The 18013-nt window shown below is 38.3% G+C and overlaps 2 protein-coding genes across 5 annotated transcripts; one reads left to right on the top strand and one right to left on the bottom strand.

The window, feature by feature from the left end:
• Nucleotides 1–1946: 1946 nt before the first annotated feature.
• Nucleotides 1947–5827, bottom strand: LOC111331690 (uncharacterized). Its single transcript, XM_022936849.2, has 2 exons — nucleotides 5571–5827; nucleotides 1947–5403 (listed from the first exon to the last, which is right to left on the bottom strand). Exons 1-2 carry the CDS (start codon nucleotides 5641–5643, stop codon nucleotides 4493–4495), a joined length of 984 nt encoding a protein of 327 aa, XP_022792584.2. The 5' UTR covers nucleotides 5644–5827; the 3' UTR covers nucleotides 1947–4492.
• Nucleotides 5828–8653: 2826 nt separating this feature from the next.
• LOC111331705 (solute carrier family 15 member 4) lies at nucleotides 8654–17165 on the top strand. Of its 4 annotated transcripts, XM_088752024.1 has the most exons (6): nucleotides 10033–10262; nucleotides 10385–10504; nucleotides 13598–13835; nucleotides 14148–14830; nucleotides 15531–15909; nucleotides 16598–17165. In XM_088752024.1, the coding sequence occupies exons 3-6, from the start codon at nucleotides 13601–13603 to the stop codon at nucleotides 16966–16968; spliced, it is 1668 nt and encodes a 555-aa protein (XP_088608150.1). In that variant the 5' UTR covers nucleotides 10033–10262; nucleotides 10385–10504; nucleotides 13598–13600; the 3' UTR covers nucleotides 16969–17165. The 4 variants fall into 4 exon arrangements, 3 of the variants coding, with proteins under 3 accessions (XP_088608151.1, XP_088608150.1, XP_088608149.1); XM_088752025.1 differs by lacking the exons at nucleotides 10033–10262; nucleotides 10385–10504 and adding an exon at nucleotides 8654–8874; XR_015998405.1 differs by lacking the exons at nucleotides 10033–10262; nucleotides 10385–10504 and having other exon boundaries at nucleotides 12501–13835; nucleotides 15531–15980; nucleotides 16598–16727.
• The last annotated feature ends 848 nt before the right edge of the window (nucleotides 17166–18013 follow it).

Below are 18013 nucleotides of genomic sequence, written 5' to 3'. Positions count from 1 at the left end.
AGCTTCATCTCACCAATTCTATACCAAAGCATAGCTACCACCATACGCAACACAAAGTACTGTTGCGCATGCCAATTATGACAACATTTCCATCCGGGAAGTCACATCCACATTTCCATTTTCCTGATTTGATAAATGCAACACTTACTGCATTGGCCATATGGATAACATGGGTCGGAGACCTGCCTTGTTACCTACCTTAAAAGCGATGTTACTGGGAGAAAATTATAATTCAATCATTCTCTCTCGATGCTACTTCAAACCATCTGCACTCAGGGGCGTAGCAAGTCATTTTTGGCTTGTACGCCCGTTCCATACCTTGTAAGTATAGTGCAGCAGGGAAAGGTAGGGAAAGTCAAGTATTTCCGAGAAAATTTTGTAAGCCCGGGCTTACTGGCTTAGAGGGAACTACGCGCCTGGCGATTTGTCGAGCTCATGCAATTGCTGGTTCCATACGTGACGTCATTTCTGGGCTGAAAAAGAGAAGGTAACGTTGACTTGATCAGGTTGTCATAGAAGACGCATCTACTATTCCAAAAGTCGCCATATACTGGAGTCCACTCGGGAAAGGAGCTAGAGCAAAACCGAGAAAGACCTCGAAGTGGTAGCGATGGGCAGTGTTAGCCCAAGGACCCGATAGCGACTGAGAGAGTGAGTGTGTCGCCCAGTTTTAATGTTATTAAGTAGTAGAGACAAGGAAATTATGGTGAACTAATTCTGGGGGAGCGGAGCTCTCTTCGATGCAAATCAGTTACTTTTGTTTCAAGAAACAAATATAACTTATAAATAAAGGCTGATAGTTTCTAAAGAAACTGTTTGGGGTTGCGTCGGTGGGGGTAACGAGATAATCTGAATATATCAACAAAGTTGAAATGGTAAATTGGCCACCGTTACGATTATAAAAGCTAACGTTTCGAGCGTTAGCCCTTGGTCGGAGCGAATAGGAGAATTGTGGGCTGTGTGTGCTTTTAAAGGCAGAAAAAGGAGTTACGTGATTGGTGGGAACATGGCAACGAGAAAAACAGGAATAAATTAATGGAATGGAAAGCGTTCGTTGATCGACGAATGAAAGATCCAAAACAAAAAAGCTAACGATGGTAACAATGGCAATAATTTAGGCATTATTTTATTTTTAGTATATTTTCCTCTTCAGGTAAGCCTGGATCGAATTCTGGAGATATAGCTTATAGTCTCGGAAATTTTAATTTTACGAGAGATAATGATAACTATATATTCCAATTTAATTCAAAACAGTTATCGTTGAAACCAATTCCTGTGAATGAAAGATCCAAAAAAAGCTAGTGATAGTAACAATGGCAATAATTTAGGCATTATGTTATTCTTAGTACAATTTCCTCTTCAGGTAAGCCTGGATCGAATTCTGATGACAATCATCGGTTTGGATAAGCAAACGTTAAAAGATATTGTGTCGTCATTTTGATTGACAGTGAATTTAACACGAATCCTTTTGCTCGCTTTGCTTAAATCTTTCGTTCCGAAAGATATTTATTATCAACAGAAAGAACTTGAGTTTCGTGCTCACTGTTTGACTTTCCCCTTCTTAATATAGAATCATATTCTGATTCCATATCAAAATGTACAAAACAAACTTAGAAAACTAACGGATCCAAAGATCATATATTGTAGATATCGATTTTATTTGACAAACTTGGAATTCTGCATTTGTTATTTTAAAGTCACAATCAGTTAGTTTTTGATCACGGCTTTCAATTTTTGCAAACAGGATTAATCTTCTACTGTACCGAGGTTTTTTTTTTTTTTCAAATATTCTTAATTTTAAGTAGTCTTAATCAATTTTATAGACACTTGTACGAGGCGGAAAAAGTCAATTATCTCGCGCTTTGAGGCATGTTGATGATTCCATTTAGGCCATCTCGTTTGAAAAAATGAAACATAGTCTTGATTATTTCGTTACTTTCTTCGTATCACTTTGAAAAGTTTTATTTGAATTCGTGAGACTAAAAATTTCTTTTCATATTCTTAAGATCAAGGACACTAGAGAAAAGGAAAATAAAACGTTTATTTTCCTCCATGTCAAACTGTGCTCATTCGAGACTTGCTGTGTCAATCGCCCTTTACTTATAGATAACATGGAATATCTGTATTACTATCAGAAACTTCAAAGCCTGTCGTATATTGCGTGTGAACATACTGCGTGTGAACATACTGCGTGTGAACATACTGTCGTATATTGCCTGTTAACCTTACTGAACATTTGCCTTTTTTTTTCCCTCTGCGAGTGTCTACCGTCATGCGACTTTTTTCCTATTCAAGCTGCTGACTACTTGCAGCCTCAGTCATCGCTAATAGTAACTTGTTCGCCACTAAAAGTAAGTTTTCCTTCCTTACTTTGTTATTCCAAAACGAGGCGCAAAACAAAAACACGACGATATCTTTCTTTTAATAATAGGGATCAAGCTAAAAATAGAATAGACGTATAATTTGAAATGAGATACTACTTTTCCCTAATTTGCTTCCTGTAACAATGACTGGGTCATTCAAATCTTCACATGCAGCTTCAGTAAGAAATACTTGAAGAAAGGGTCGGTAGATTTCTCATTTGTTAAGACGTTTCTTATTCTACAGTAAACGATTCAAATTTAAAAAAGAGAATGAAAAAAAAAACATGAAAAACGCAAAAAGCGCGAACAGGCAAATTAAGGAACGCTTTTTTCCTTGAAATTTTTGCCTTTAAAAATTGAAGCACAATAATAGCACAAGCAAAACGATTTTCTTATAATACATTTTTACCATTCTATATGAAAGTTTCAGTTTTGATATTTTTTAAGCACTTGATTACTCGCGGTCTGCTTGTTGTCTTCTTGCTTTGTCTTGCAAAGTTGAAAGAATCAGCAAGCGGCCCGCGCCGGTTCCACTTGGCCAGTCCATCAATTAGTATTTCTTTTGGACGGGCACGCGTGTTAATTACAGCAAATGAGTTCACCACTTACAGTTCAATATGAAGTCTCTTGGGAATAGTTATTGTTGATAGTCAAATCCTTTGTGATTGCCTTAACAATACCGTACAAACAACCTGCGCTGTTTTGAACAGCTCCTACATAAAATAGAAACACAACATAAGAAAAACAGAGTGCTCCCCTGTAAAGACTTGCCAGAAGTGGTTTTAGCTCTCTTTTAAATTATGTGCTATGATACCCTTTTTTTCTTTTCAAATTGGTTTTGTGGAAAGTATATACATTACATCTTGCGTTGAGCTAAATTCCACGTTAAATTGGTTTCAGGTGTTTTTGTTAAGTCATGGATAAAGTGTAAATGATCTGCCAAGGTCTAATACACGAAAAAAGAAATAGTATTCAGAAAAGGGCCAGTAGGTCGATAACACTTCGATAAATGTTTTCCCTCTTTTCTCCAGTGTCTCGACGAGCCAACATTTTTTTCATAAAACATCCAAGTGATTTATTTTGATTTCTCTTCGCAGTGCTTAAGAACTGATTTATTTGTTTTTCTAGTTTTGTTTGGCATCAGGTGAAGATCGTTTGCGAAAACAAAAGTTCAACTTCGTAGTCACTATGGTTCTCAGTTAATATCAATAAATGTCTGGGGAAAATTTTAAAATATTTTATGACAATCGTGCTCATCAGCATTAAATATAATTTCAGATCGCAAGCAGTTTTCTTTGAATTTTTTTTCTTAAACGCCACATAAATCTGTCTTTGCGGTCGCCTAGTTATGTTAATGAGTAAGACTGACACTTGTTAATAAGTTATAAGTCTACGTGCTACCTCAAGAAGGCATTTCTAAGATATTCACATGTTCTTTTCAACTACGTGTTAAATAGAAATCAAATAGCTGAAATACATGGAGACAAAATCTCAAAGAAAAAAAGTTTGCAACGAATACCACTTTCTAGGAATGTGCGAAACTTTTGTCCTTATCGTTTACTTAGTTTAACAAGTATCGACCAATACTTTTTCGGTCGCTTTGTTAATAATTATATACCCTTACTAAACAACTTGTGCGTTGATTTTGGTCAGCAAAAAAATCAATTTCCAAGAAGAACCTCTAGCGTTTACGCCATTCTGAGCTCTAAATCCAAGAATTTGCAACTACGTTTAACATTGATGTCTTGTAACGATGAATTAGCTCTCAGGAAAATAAGAAAATGCTATTTCAGTAATGTGGCATTTAGCTTTCCCGTTGTGGTAACTAAAATCAAACTCATTAAAGTTGCTTAGGGAATTGAATTTCTATGTCTTTCCCTTGTCTGGCAAGTTATTCAACAAGCCACAAAATAGTGGCTCGTATCTGCGATTACATTTTTGGCAGATCTTGGACCATCTATTTAATTTTTTTGATACTCTTCTGTTTTAAGAAGGCAAGTTCATCTAAATTTCTGGCGTCGTCGCCATAAATATTTGATCAGCGAACCATCCATTTGCTTTACGTGTTAATGGCGATTAACTGTCACCTAATGCCAACGATGTGGAATTTTTTTGCTTTTTTTCCTTCTTCAACGCGGCGGGTTGCACTCGGAGATGTGAAGTTTGAGATCACATCGCCTTGTGAAACAGATCTTGCAGTATCGGCAACGGTATGGGGCGTTATCCGTATGAACATGCATATGGAACTTCAAATTGGATAGCTTATTGAAGGCTTTTTCGCAGAGATTGCAGCGATACGGCTTCTCTCCTGTGTGGATGAGAACATGGTTACGCAGGTTGCCTTTTTGATGAAAACCTTTGCCGCAGATATCACATACGAATTCTTTTAAGTCACTGTGAGTGCGAATATGAGTCTTGAGCGTGGATGAGCGATTGAAGGCTTTGTCGCAGATGTGGCACTTGTGGGGCTTCTCAGAAGTGTGAATGATTTTGTGACGGCAAAGTGTGCTTGACAATCGAAATCCCTTGCCGCATATGGCGCACACAAACGGCTTGGCGCCTGTGTGGGATGGCATCTTCAGGTGGATCGTCAGTGTATACTTCGTCTTAAAAATTTTACCGCACTGATCGCACTTATAGGGTTGTTTGACTGGGCTTGTTTGAAACGACGAAGGCAATCTTTTAGAACCTTCTCGTAGATTCCTTGGCTCTTCAAGCCCTCGGTGTTGAGACCTTTTGGAACCTTTTCCCAATCGTGTTTTATCTTTCGTTACTGCGCAGGTAAATTCCTCCTTTTCTGCTCTTGATAATTCTTTATGTTTGCCCATCTTCAACTTGCTCTCTTTCTGATTTTGACTTGGCGCCAAATCGCTAGTGTAAACACACTCAGCAAAGTATTGCTCATTGTTCGTATGCTTCTCCGAGCGATTTCCATTCACGTCTGTTGCTTCTTTGAAGGACGGACTTTGTTCTTGGAGAGATAGGCCCAGAGAACCTGTTCTGGGAGCCGATCGATCCCAAAGACCAAATTGCAAAGATCCTAAAGTATGCACAATCCACAAGTCAGGAATGGGTCTTCGTTAACTCGTTTTGGCCGAAGTTAACTAGAAATAAGTATTCACTTATTTTATCAGCAGATTTACAATAGCAAAATAAATGGCAGGGCTGTATGGTTCAGGAGGGATCGTCAATATTTTAGGTGCTTACCTGCAATGGAATAATCCTCTCTGCTGTTCCATTCCTGCCTCAGATGGCGCCGCAACAGGAATGACTTAGGCATCTTTACTTGATTCCAAATCTATACCGACGGATTTTTGTAAGAACTTCTCGATCAGCAGGTAGGAGAGGCGCCTGAACTTGAGCATTAGCAGGTATCTCTCGTTTCCTTGAAATAAGAATCTGTAAAATGTTGCCACTCGTGCCTGCACGGGGTTATAAATCTTCAAACGGTGGTAATGTGTTAATGCAATCAGTTTTTAATTCTTTCGTATCCAATCGGCGTGTGTCACCAGTACGTTTCAGGCTATTGTTATTGTTTACAAAGGCGCACTTGATTGGTTAACAACAGGTTGTTAAGCACAGTCAGAAGGTACTTTTTTTTTCTTTTTTGATTTCCACAAAGGATAAAATATTACTTGATAAAATTACCCCACAAACTTGCGCAACTGTCCTTTTACGAGTATTAGAAGAATTTGGAGATTAATAGTTATCGAAAATTTATTTTTGCGTCGTCTTTCAACTTTCCCCCCGGATCCAAGCCACCTGTCAAATGAGAATATACGAGGTTAGCCCCGTAACAAAACATGGAAAACCGGTTATTGTAGGATGGCAAAGCTACTTTTCACTCCGAATTGCCATTTTCCCTGACTCAACGTGGGTGAAGATGCGATTTTTGTAATAATCCGAGAAAATTTCTTGAAATTGCAAGCAACTTGCTCATTGGCGAACGAATGAAAATAATAATAAGAAAAAGCTTAGTTTTTTTGTACTTGAAGGTCGCAGCTGCGATGAAATTATTACTACAAAGCTCAGCTGGTAACCACAATGTTTTGGTTTGCTAATGAACCTATCTCGTCCGCCTTTTCATAAATGAGCATTTTATGCTGGCTGACTTCGGTGAGTAATTAATTATTAAAGAACTTCATGCGTCGTTTTGAGAAAGCAAACAATACTGCAGAAGACTTAAAGCCACTTTGGTAAATTAACGCCGAGTACTGATTCTTTTCTGAAGTTCATTAGAACCTGGTAAAGATTAACGAATGTCGTTCCAACTTTATGAGGCGTTTGCGTGTGTATTGTTCATCTTCCGGTCTCTTTGAATTGATAACTATCAGTCCAACCTGATTTGCTATTCTTAGAAAATAAATCGTTTTAAAGATTTAAAACGCACAAGAGCCGAAGATATGCCACTTTTGTATCCTGTCGAGCTATTGATATCGCAGTCAATTTTCTAAGTACATTGGAGCCTTTTACCTTCTCAGAAAAATTAGTCAATATTACATTGAATAAAGTGGTTTCCATTTTAATCTACGAACTTATTATGAATGCTCACTTGAAGACAAGCGTTAACGCCCCACAGGCCAGGAATCATCATTATCAAAAAAGTGTAAATTGACTCGTGGTCGAGTTTGACTCAAATTGCAAACAATTTGGTCTTGTTGTTTCGACGAATACGAAGATGCAAGAAAACGACTTGTTTTTGCGAAAAGATTCATCGAGATGTGATGACTTCCGCTAAACAATGAATAATCTACAGATTTTTTAAAAGTGGTAATCAAAAACCGCAAGTTATTCTCGGAACAAAATCGAAGGGCAGCAGTAAATTTAGACAGAAAAACCCAGATTAGAGAGCAGGTGTTGTAAATTAAATGGCGCTATGGCTGAAAATTTTGAGGACCCCCGTTTTGCGATGGTAGTTTTTGTAAATTCTGAAATTCCCCCAACCGCTGTGAAAATTAAGGCCGAAAATTAAAGCGCTAAATTAATGAGACACGAATGCCAAATGACTGCTATTTCCCATTCGTGAACAGTTCACTTCGAAGGGAAATAGAAATTTGGATTTACTTTTTACTCGTAAAAAGTTTTGGAATTTCTAAAAGAGAAAAAGATTCTTAACTTTACAAGTTTGGAATCCCAACGCTATACCAAAACAGCAACGAAATTCTAATAGAGGCAATAAAGACTTCGTAAGGGTTAGCTTAACATAAAACGTTTCATGAAATTTTCAGGTCAAATAAAACTGCCTAGATTCTTTTCACAGATCTGCAAACGCAAACATTGATATAGGGCTAACCTGATGAGTTATTTAAAGGACGTATTGTTTGTAAACACAAGCAATTGTTACATGCTTTAGGCGATCATTAAAGTGTTTTCGGCAAGATTTTGTAAGACCAAAATGCACACAGAAATGTCGTTAGCGAAACACATGACCGAGATATAGGTACATGCAGGTTAAAATATCAGTCTTGAAATGGAAAGTCAAAAATAAATCTAGGAGGAAGATCTACAGTTAAATATTGCAACTTCCTGTATTTTGAACTGAAGCAGAAGATGACACTAATTTGAAAAGTTAAATAAGGCTTTAAGGAAATCCAGGCGTGAGAAATTGTTATTTTGTTTTCACACCATGTTTTATCTGTGGTCATTTCAGGGAATAAATCTGATAAGAATTTCTTCCAGGGTTTAATTCGGCGATTCCCCCACGCAGCGACTGATGAACTATGAAAATAGCAAAATTTTTTGGCGTCCGTCAAGCGCTAACTATCGCTCAATGAGGGGTCTTACCAACCTTGTCAAGGACCCAGAAACATTCTTTTGGAAGAAATTGCTTAAAAAAAAATATGCCAAACGATTATTAGAAAAAGGAATAAATTCCCAAAAAATATCTTTAAAGTAGAGGTTCGCGACAATTATTTTGGAGGCGTAGATAGATCGCGGCCAATGTTTTGCTTATTCTTATGTTGAAACTAAAATCTCTGCTTTCTGCTCTTGAATATGACAGCTTATTAGCTAGTCAAGTTCTCCTCGTATGAGCGAATGTGACAGCTTTTCAGGCTTGAGAGAGCCTGCAAGACCGGTGGTGTGTAAAAAATAAACCGAATTTTTGAAGTTCCGCTTTCTTCGTCGAAATTTTATGCATGCAGTATTTTTGCACCCCCTGTCTACGGTCCAACAACGCCATCTGAAAGTTCCTGATTACATCCTATAGTTCCAAAATTCCTTTTCTTCGTTCAAAAGTGAAACGTGATCTCATATTTTTATTGTAAAATCGATCACGATCTTAGCTCTAAAAATAATCCGTCGGATTATGGTGGCGACGTGACTCAGTGGGAGAGGATTTTGTGTCCGTGAGCAGTCTCAGGATCCGAATCGATCAATTCTCTGTAATGAGCCATTCAATCTATTTACAAAGGACGCCAAAACTGTTATAAACAGTGGGTAGGATTTCAAGAAAACACACTGATAGGCTTGATTAACTCAAGATGGCAAGAGAACCTGCTTCACGTAACAGGTACTGAGTTATTTTACAATAGCTTACGATTGCGGTTGATCAAGTTATTTAGAAAATAAAAGCAAATATTTTCTGAAAGCGATTTATATCGTCTAAATAGAACGAGATATTTCCAAACGAAAAGCAGATGGCACAGCCCTGACTTCGTCGATTTTAGATCTCTCTTTAAAAAGAAGGCAATCTCAACCGCTTTTAGCGGTTCCCTGCTGAGTTCTTGGCCTTACTCTCGTAGCGGTATTGAACTGTAATTTTAAGAGTGTTTTGACGGCAAAACCAGGGCATTTAAACTGAACAAACAGAACTTGATTAGGTCGACTGAACTCACGGATTATGCTTTCTTTTTTGGGATCTTGGGTTCCATTCCCGTCTTTGGAGCCGCAGAATACAATGAGTGCGGGCTTATATACAGGGTTAGTCTATGAACCAGTAACTTTGCGCGACCTATACCGCAGGTTATGGTTTTTCAGTTTTTTCGAGCGAAAGGCAAGCCATTTGCCGCAGTAAATGTAAGTAGGCATTCAATATAACTGGATCAATCCAAGATTTGTTTTTCTTTCACTCTTTTCTTCTTAAACAATGCATAACCATGAACCACTGAGCACGCAAACCGTAAGAACCAACGTTTAACCACGCATCTTTTTCGAAAGATCGAGCCTGAGATATATTTCTTGGAATTGTTTAATTCTAAGGGAGGAGAAAATGCATCCTCTCTTGCCAATTCGATAACAACTGCTCCGATATTTTCCGATAGCTGCAGTTTCTTTCGTAAAATGCACTTTTAAAAATAAAAATTGTGGTATCTGTCCTTTTTAGGAGTCTTAATTATTACTATATTTTTTTATCTTTTTTCAATCTATTTATCGTATTATTTGAATTGCGTTCGAGCCCTTTTTCATACTCAGCCTAAGGACTCTAGGTGTATGAGTCTCCACCAGTTCGATATTTGAGTTGTTTCTGCCCCGTACTACAGTACTTTCACCTTTAAACTGAAACTTAACCTAAAATGCTAAGTTTACTTCTAAAGGCATTTTAACTCGCTGAAGGAAGCAAGAGTTTGGTCGCAAGAACGGTTGCGGACAGAGGAACTAGCGATGGAATTAAAGAAAAATATTTCAGCCTGCACTCTGAATTCTAAGATCCATAGAACTTGCTGCTTTAATAACAACAAAGAAGTCACGCATCACGCTCAGACAACATTTTCCGTCTTAAATATCATTAATGTCGATATCGATGCCAGTCAAAACAACTGAAATGGAACTCCAAATTAAACCGCTTCAGCACACATCACATGATCAGCCCTTAAGCTCAACTGAAGTAACCCATGCAACAAATACTCGGTTACAGTTTCTACTGTCATAGCCCTTTAGCTTTGGTAAAGCAACTTCAAGGTATGAATTTCAACTGAAACTTGCTTTAAACTGCACTGGATGAAAAGTTTTACATCAATTCGAACTCACATATCATGACTTCCCGTGACACATCATTCATGTTGATCTCTATAACTCATCAGGAACTCGAAATACATGTTACATGATAAGCCCTTGGGCTTAATTGAAGCAACCCAAGCAGCGAATGATCGGTTACAGTTTGTACTGTCACAGCCTTTTAGCCTTGGTATATCGACTTCAAGGTATGAATTTCATCTAAATTTTGCTCAAACTGCACTAAATGAAGACTTCGAATCGATTCGGGCTCGAACTTACATTTCATGACTTCCCGTAGCGCATTCATGTTGACTTCTACGACTCATTCACCCACAGAATATTTCGTTCGTCTGTTTAATTTCTTTCCATTGTTTTCTTAGTGTCGTGTTTACCTCGTTTCCTGCAACAATGTTGACATTTTCTTTCTTGCATGTTTCGAACGGACTTATGATAACGTTTAGATCAAAGTCGGGTGCTCAGTTTGACTCAGGTCAGATTTCACAAAAATCTTGCTGATGAACAATATCATTTTTGAGCTAACCGCCTTCCGGTTTGCTCAATTGGTTAGAGGGACGGACTGTCTTGTGCGGGAGGTCGAGGGTTCGAGCCCAGGCCGGACCAATACTCATAAGTGAGGAGAATTTGCTATCTTTTTAAAATCAAGAAATGGATAAATATTCTAGTCTTCTCGAATAAGGACGAATAAACCGTAGGCCCCGTCTCCTGCAGGGTTAGGGGTAGGAGACGTTAATTTGGGAATTGGCCCTGAAAAGCCCCTATGGGGAGTGGTCAATTAACCTATGTATGTATGTATGTATGTATTTTTAATTTACTAGAACAAAATGTTAAAAAAGGTTTTTTGTACAACATGTATTTTTAAACCCACAAAAAGGTCAAAATATGTGTATTCCCCTTGGTATTTAAAGAAAGTCAAATGCCTCTAATTGAATATACTGAAACTGTAAATAGCACTGCTTCTCTTGTTGTGGCCATCAGCAGTATTCAATATTCAGAGACTTTTCTATTAATACAATATGAAGTATTGAGCAGTAATATTGCTTCAATCTACTGATTTCTGACAACTCTACCTGGGTGAACATTTAGCAACAAACTATGACTTGGTACCAATAATAGATAAAAAAAATTCCCTTCTCCTTGCAGTTAAAGGCAAATACATTACCTACTCAGGGTTCGTAAAACCCATGAAAGTCCTCGAAGATGCTTGAACTTAGAAATTAAAAACTCAAGGTCTTGAGGTACTTCACGAATTTGACGACTAAGGCTTGGTTTTTTCAATGTTTTTTCTTTAGCAATTTTCAATTTGAAAATTACAGTACTTTCATGGAAAAGCTGAGAAATATTATTAAATAATTCTAAAATCGCTTATGCAAACCTTGCCAAAAGTTGTTCTTCAATTTTCTAAAAGTTGGCCTTCAAAATCATTGAAAAGTCGTTGAATTTCAACCTTTGGCATCTGCAGGAACCTACTCCTATATGTTGATATATTATTTTGATTGTTGTCTAGTACCATAACAACATTAATTACACTCCAGCATACAAAAATAAACACAAGTAGACTTATTCGTTACCGACAATGATGAAATTGCGTGACGACAGTAACAATGGCAATATGGCCGTCCCCTAAACAGATAACTCCAGATGTGCGATGTTGAAAGCCCGAGGTCACGCAGATATGCGTCTAGTTTACTAGAACAAAATGTTAAAAAAGGCGCATTTAAAGAGAAGCGCTAAGACATACCAACTCTTACAACATTCTATATGAATGATGCACGATCCTCGCAGTAGAGAGCGCTATTTATGCAATAGCGAAAATCAGACCTGAAAAAAATCAGGCCTGTACGGGATTCGAACCACTGACCTCTGCGATAATAGTGCAGCGCTCTACAAATTGAGCTAACAAGCCAACTGGGAGCAGGCCGTTAAGTTGATTCGTAATAAACCCGTGATGATAAATCAGATACGGTGAATATATGAAGTTCTCTACTGCGAGGATCGTGCATCATTCGTATCTATAACCGCAGTTCAAAATATATGAACTTCCTATATTCACCGTATCAAATTTATCATCACGGGTTTATTACGAATCAACTTAACGGCCTGCTCCCAGTTGGCTTGTTAGCTCAATTGGTAGAGCGCTGCACTAGTATCGCAGAGGTCAGTGGTTCGAGTCCCGTACAGGCCTGATTTTTTTCAGGTCTGATTTTCGCTATTGCAAAATTAGCGCTCTCTACTGCGAGGATCGTGCATCATTCGTATCTATAACCGCAGTTCAAAATATATGAACTTCATATATTCACCGTAACATTTTATATGTTTATCAGTTGAGATAATTGCGATTATTATCCGCTCGATTGAGGCGATTGCGTAGTTCGCTATAGCGTGTCACGACATCGGCCTTCTGGCAATACAATAGAATAGAAAATCCAGTTAATACATGCGAAAAGGTTTCTTGTTTTTGCTTTGTGATTTTGCTTACCACATATGCATGGTTTGGCATGACTTTAAGAATCACGAGCTTGAAGAAAGCAAGTATTCCTGTTCCTGCATTAGCTTAAGTGTGACACAGCCAACAATGTGACCTAATATAATCTTGTTGTCACAAAACAGGACGTAATGCTACCTTTTTACGAAAATATCTATCATTCAGCTTAAAGAACTTTGAAAGTACGTGTGTTAAGGACCGTAATCATGGAGTTGTTGCGACCAGCAAAGGTTCCACATGATGTAACCTGTACTTTTATCTACGAACCTGTACGATGTACTTTTATCCACGAACTACTTTGATGTATAGCCTTTTTAACATATATTTTCGACAATTGTGATTGCGAAAAAACTTCCTTCATTCTGGGCCTTTTAGTTTTCCAAATGTATCATATGCTAGATCCTCTTAAAGGACCACAGCATTTCTATTTGTGATTACCAATGAATTAATAGTAAAATAATTATAAGTAAATTGACTATCGAACCATTAGGCTAAATTGACCATCATTTGAAAATTAGATGTCTGATCGACTTAAAATGTATCTGAGAGGTGACTAAGTGACGCGAATATGGTATCTCAAAGATTGAATGATTCTACATAAACGAAGCAGAACCCCCTTACTGGGTGACATAGCAATCATCATTTTTTTTCGAAAGGGTGCATTTCATCATGGAATAGTCACTTTTGGGTCACTCCCAAAGGTAAAGTATTAGTAGCCTGAACTCTCTTGTAAATGTCTCAACTATATTTGAATCGTTTCTTCACCTTCCTTTGTTGTTGTTGTCCTGTACCGCAGATAATGGCGTCTCGCCTGAGCGACGATGGTCTGCCGCCAATGCACGATGAGACAGTGGGCATACAAAGAGAAGGCACATCTTCAAAGAAAACCACTCTTGTTGTCCTATGTATCTTATTTGTGGAACTTTGTGAACGTCTGACATTTTACGGTTTAACAGCAAATCTGGTGTTTTACTGTAGAGATGTTCTCAAGCTTTCTTCACCATTACCAAGCACAGTTGCGTTAGCATTTCAAGGTAAGATGTCTTCTCAGAATCTACGGCCATTAAAGTGCTTTTCAATAGAGTGTGAAAAAAGAAAGCCCGAGTAAACGCAAAGCCTAATAGGAGAAAGGAAACTAATCAAAACAATCTCTTTATAAGCCCTAGGAAAACTTTACTACGTATCCTCGATTGCCTTCTAATATAACTTGCGTGCTCTTAAAGAAGTTGACGGCAAAGAGAGGTAGATAGGATATCAGAGGATATAGGATATGGTGTTATTTTTCCCTAATCACTTTTGAGAGAGACATAATTCTTATGTCTCTTATGTTATTTACTTCCCGTCAGGGACATGCTTCTTCACTCCTGTTATAGGCGGTTGGCTGGCTGACACCGTAACTGGGAGATACAACGTTATATATGGAAGTTCGTTACTGTACATAGTCGGCACCGCTCTTCTTACAGCTACCACTTATAACTACCCAACAGCCTACGCTTTGAGCATTCCAGTTAAGGGGGCATTCCTAGCTGTCTCGCTTATCCTAATTGCCATAGCAACTGGAGGAATTAAGGCCAATGTGTCCCCGCTAGGAGCAGATCAAGTCAAAGACGAAGGACAAGAAATGGTCCAGAAATTTTTTGACTGGTTTTACTGGTTTATACAGGTTGGGTCACTGATCGCTTTCACGGCAGTTGTGTATGTCCAACAGCAAGTGTCTTTTTTCTACGGCTACTTGGTAACTGCCTTGTCTATGATTTTAGCAACCTTGCTGCTGTTGTTTGGAAGAAACCACTACATAGTTCATTCACCAAAAGGAAGCTTCCTGACTGACACCCTACGAATTATTGGTGTTGGTATCAAAAACAAACTCCGCTGCAAGAGTTATCATATTCAAAGTCACTGGCTCGATGGAGCTAAAGATGATATGGGAGGACATTTTTCAGAGGAAGTGGTAGAAGCTGTTAAGTCGTTGGTTCGCCTGGTCCCAATATTCTTAACATTTATCTTCTACTGGACAATCTTTGGGCAGGTGAGCAAACAGATACCAATCTTAATATAGATCCTGGACTGTTGAAGCCACAAGTGGCATCCTACATGAAACGTGAGGACCATAAGCGTACCGATCTAACCCGTAAACGTCGCTTCACCTCAGGCGCCAGTCGATGGACCATTTACAATGTGACAAAATCCCGAACGAGATAGAACTTTTCCCATTTATGTTAGCGTGGTACACAGACAGATGCACCATCCATAATAAACTATTATTCAGTTCTTAAATGTACTTCAAAGTGAAATTTATAGACTATAGTAACGATAAAAAGTTCCTTTCTTGGAAAGTTGAGCTTACGAGCTTCTTTGAATATTTTTTATGGTTGTGTTCGATTCAAGAAAACATAAAGGTTGCATTGTTTAGTGTCTTTAAACATGATGGAAAGAGCCGATATGGTTGTTGTAGTTGTTGTTTTGTTATCGTTTTGCCAATGCATGTTTTTTTTCCTCGTAATCTGCCGAGGAAAACCCACAGATCACATAGCTCCAGTTTCATGGAACGTACCTTCACAACAGGAAATGCTGTTTTATTTTGTTTGTTTGTTTTCCAGTTGTTTGGTTTGTTTTTTATTTTTCATATTCATTTTTTCTTCTTTCAGCTCTTCAATTATTCTGTTGTTATCAATATTTCCAAAACGTCCCTCTTTTCAATTTTGTGCTTATTTTTCCATTTCTCTCAGGGTCTCACCACGTATCTATTGCAAGGCTCTTATATGAAGTTGGAAATCACCGATAAGTTCACATTTCCCGCGGCGTCACTAAGTGTATTCGAAAATGCGTCTTTATTACTTTTGATTCCCCTTATTGATCGAGTTGTCTACCCAGGCCTCCGACGTCTTGGCTTCAACTTCACTCCTCTGCGCAGAATTGGCGTTGGATTGATTTTTGCTGCTGGTTCTGTGGCCTTGGCAGGAATCATCGAAATTGCGCGAAAACGTTATGGAAGGGTCAAACAGAATGTTTTCAATACAACCATTGATGCATCGACTATGAGTGTGTTTTATCAAGTGCCACAATATATACTCCAAGGAGTAAGTGAAGCTCTGGTGTCTGTAACAGGTAAATAGCAATGCTGCTGTTGGGAGGACGAAAATATTGGGAAATTTATAATCCTACCACTTTCCTTCCAGGTAATTTGGCGAGTAAGTGCCTGTAATTGTAACGATGGCGCACAAAATGAAAGGGCTTTTACCACATAGGGTCTTTCAAGTGTACATCACAATGGTTTCTAACCCATAACACCTGTCAAAGTTGAGCTTCCATATGCATTCAGAGTACCGCTATGCCACTCCATATTTAGACAAGCCGTTGCCTCGTAAATCGTGCCTATTAAATAGTTGTTGTTGCTTTAGCTTGATTTCCAAAGATTATTTTCAAAATGCTTAACCTATAGACCCTTACTCATTACCATCCTTTTCTGGTTTGATATCTCCGTCGTTGGGCAGATCATAAGTCCAAGGCGCATTTATATTTAGGATAAACGAGTCGGTGATGTAAATTTGCCACCGTTAAGGGTTTCTTAGCTGATATTTGGAGCGTTAGCCCTTCGTTATTCACTCTGACGAAGAGCTAACGCTCGAACCGTCAGTTTAACTGTGGCAAATCTTTTACATCACCAGCTCAATAACTTGATAAAACCAAATTACTACGTTTAAGGTAGTTTTGTGCTTGGTGATGGTGCCTCATGAGGTGAAAATTGTAACGTATGGTGGATAGACCCCAAACTTATGAATCTCTTTCTTTCCAGGTCTTGAATTTGCCTATTCCCAGTCTCCACCCGAGTTGCGTGGCGTGGTAATGGGTTTGTGCTTGGCTATGATTGGCTTGGGTTACTACGTAGCAAGCCTGCTGGCGTCAATTGTCAAGCACGCTTCACATAGCAAGTGGTATCCTGATGACCTCAATAAAGGCACACTCGAATGCTACTTGTTCCTTCTGGCCGGGCTTATGCTTGTTAACTTGGCTGTGTTCTTGTATTTAGCATTAAGGTATCACTATGTCGCCGATGATCCAGACAGCCCTGAAGATTATAAGCACGTTAAGAGAAAAAGAAGCTACAAAAGTGTCAACTCTTCGAGTTTTTCGGATATTTCCCAAAACGATCTCGATAAGCGTTAGGGAAAAATTATTATTATTCAGTGCAAGTTTTGGTTCATTTTTGAACATTCAAGCTCCTTTCTCACCCCAGATATATTATCACAAGATATTTTTAACTTATGAAACATATGTATGAACTGCGGTTATGAGACGTATATGTGAACGATCCTTCGCAGTAAAGCACTATTTGAGCAATAGTGAAAATCAGACCTGAAAAAAATTTCAGGCCTGTACGGGATTCGAACCACTGACCTCTGCGATACTAGTGCAGCGCTCTACCAATTGAGCTAACAAGCCTACTGCTCCCAGTTGGCTTGTTAGCTCAATTGGTAGAGCGCTGCACTAGTATCGCAGAGGTCAGTGGTTCGAATCCCGTACAGGCCTGAAATTTTTTTCAGGTCTGATTTTCACTATTGCTCAAATAGTACTTTACTGCGAAGGATCGTTCACATATACATATTTTTAACTTGTTTACATGGTGCAATTTTATCGTAGCCTCGTGAGTCGTCATTGTGTGATTGTGTCTGAGCATAGCTACACAGATCTTGCATCCATTCAAATTTGGATTTCCCGATCTTTCAGAGTACGAGAATCGTTCTAGAGCAAATGAAGCTGTAAACAGACACTCTCACTGAAGAAAAACTGTAATTGCCTTATGGAATAAAGAGTTAGCGCCCTTTGTGTCATTTGTAAACAGAACTAAAAAATACTCAAAATGTTATTTTCAAAAATCCCTCAATATTGTATCGTTTCTACTTTAATCAATTCCTGAATGTCTGAATTGACGCCTTAGATAATTTACTTCCCAAAGCTCCATTTTAAGAGCTTGTTTCTGGAAGGATCGGAGGCCTATAACGTCAAATTTAATGAATAGCAGGAAAAAACAATATACTATTTGAAGAACTCAGAAGGGGTTCCTGTCGATTGACCTCGCTGTGCATATATGCTTGTCAACAAGTCTCGCCAGTACGAGTTTACAGAGAAAACAAGAAAGCATCCTTTATTTTTGTTAGTTCGCTCTCCAGGAATGGTATCAATAAAGTCTTAATTTACGATTGATTTGTTA

This window comes from Stylophora pistillata, chromosome 3, assembly GCF_964205215.1.
Source record: "Stylophora pistillata chromosome 3, jaStyPist1.2, whole genome shotgun sequence".
NCBI classification, from domain to species: Eukaryota; Metazoa; Cnidaria; class Anthozoa; order Scleractinia; family Pocilloporidae; genus Stylophora; species Stylophora pistillata.
Note: the sequence above shows the minus strand (reverse complement) of the source record. Positions and strands in the feature narration are given on the sequence as shown.

Bases quoted from the DNA above. Each gene is read 5' to 3' on its own strand.
- LOC111331690 (XM_022936849.2), bottom strand. From the start codon at position 5,643: ATGCCTAAGTCATTCCTGTTGCGGCGCCATCTGAGGCAGGAATGGAAC. The intron at 5,404-5,570 runs GTAAGCACCTAA...TGCATACTTTAG, and splicing joins AGAGGATTATTCCATTGCAG to GATCTTTGCAATTTGGTCTT.
- LOC111331705 (XM_088752023.1), top strand. From the start codon at position 13,535: ATGTCTCAACTATATTTGAATCGTTTCTTCACCTTCCTTTGTTGTTGT. The intron at 13,836-14,147 runs GTAAGATGTCTT...ACTTCCCGTCAG, and splicing joins AGTTGCGTTAGCATTTCAAG to GGACATGCTTCTTCACTCCT. The intron at 15,910-16,597 runs GTAAATAGCAAT...CTTTCTTTCCAG, and splicing joins AGCTCTGGTGTCTGTAACAG to GTCTTGAATTTGCCTATTCC.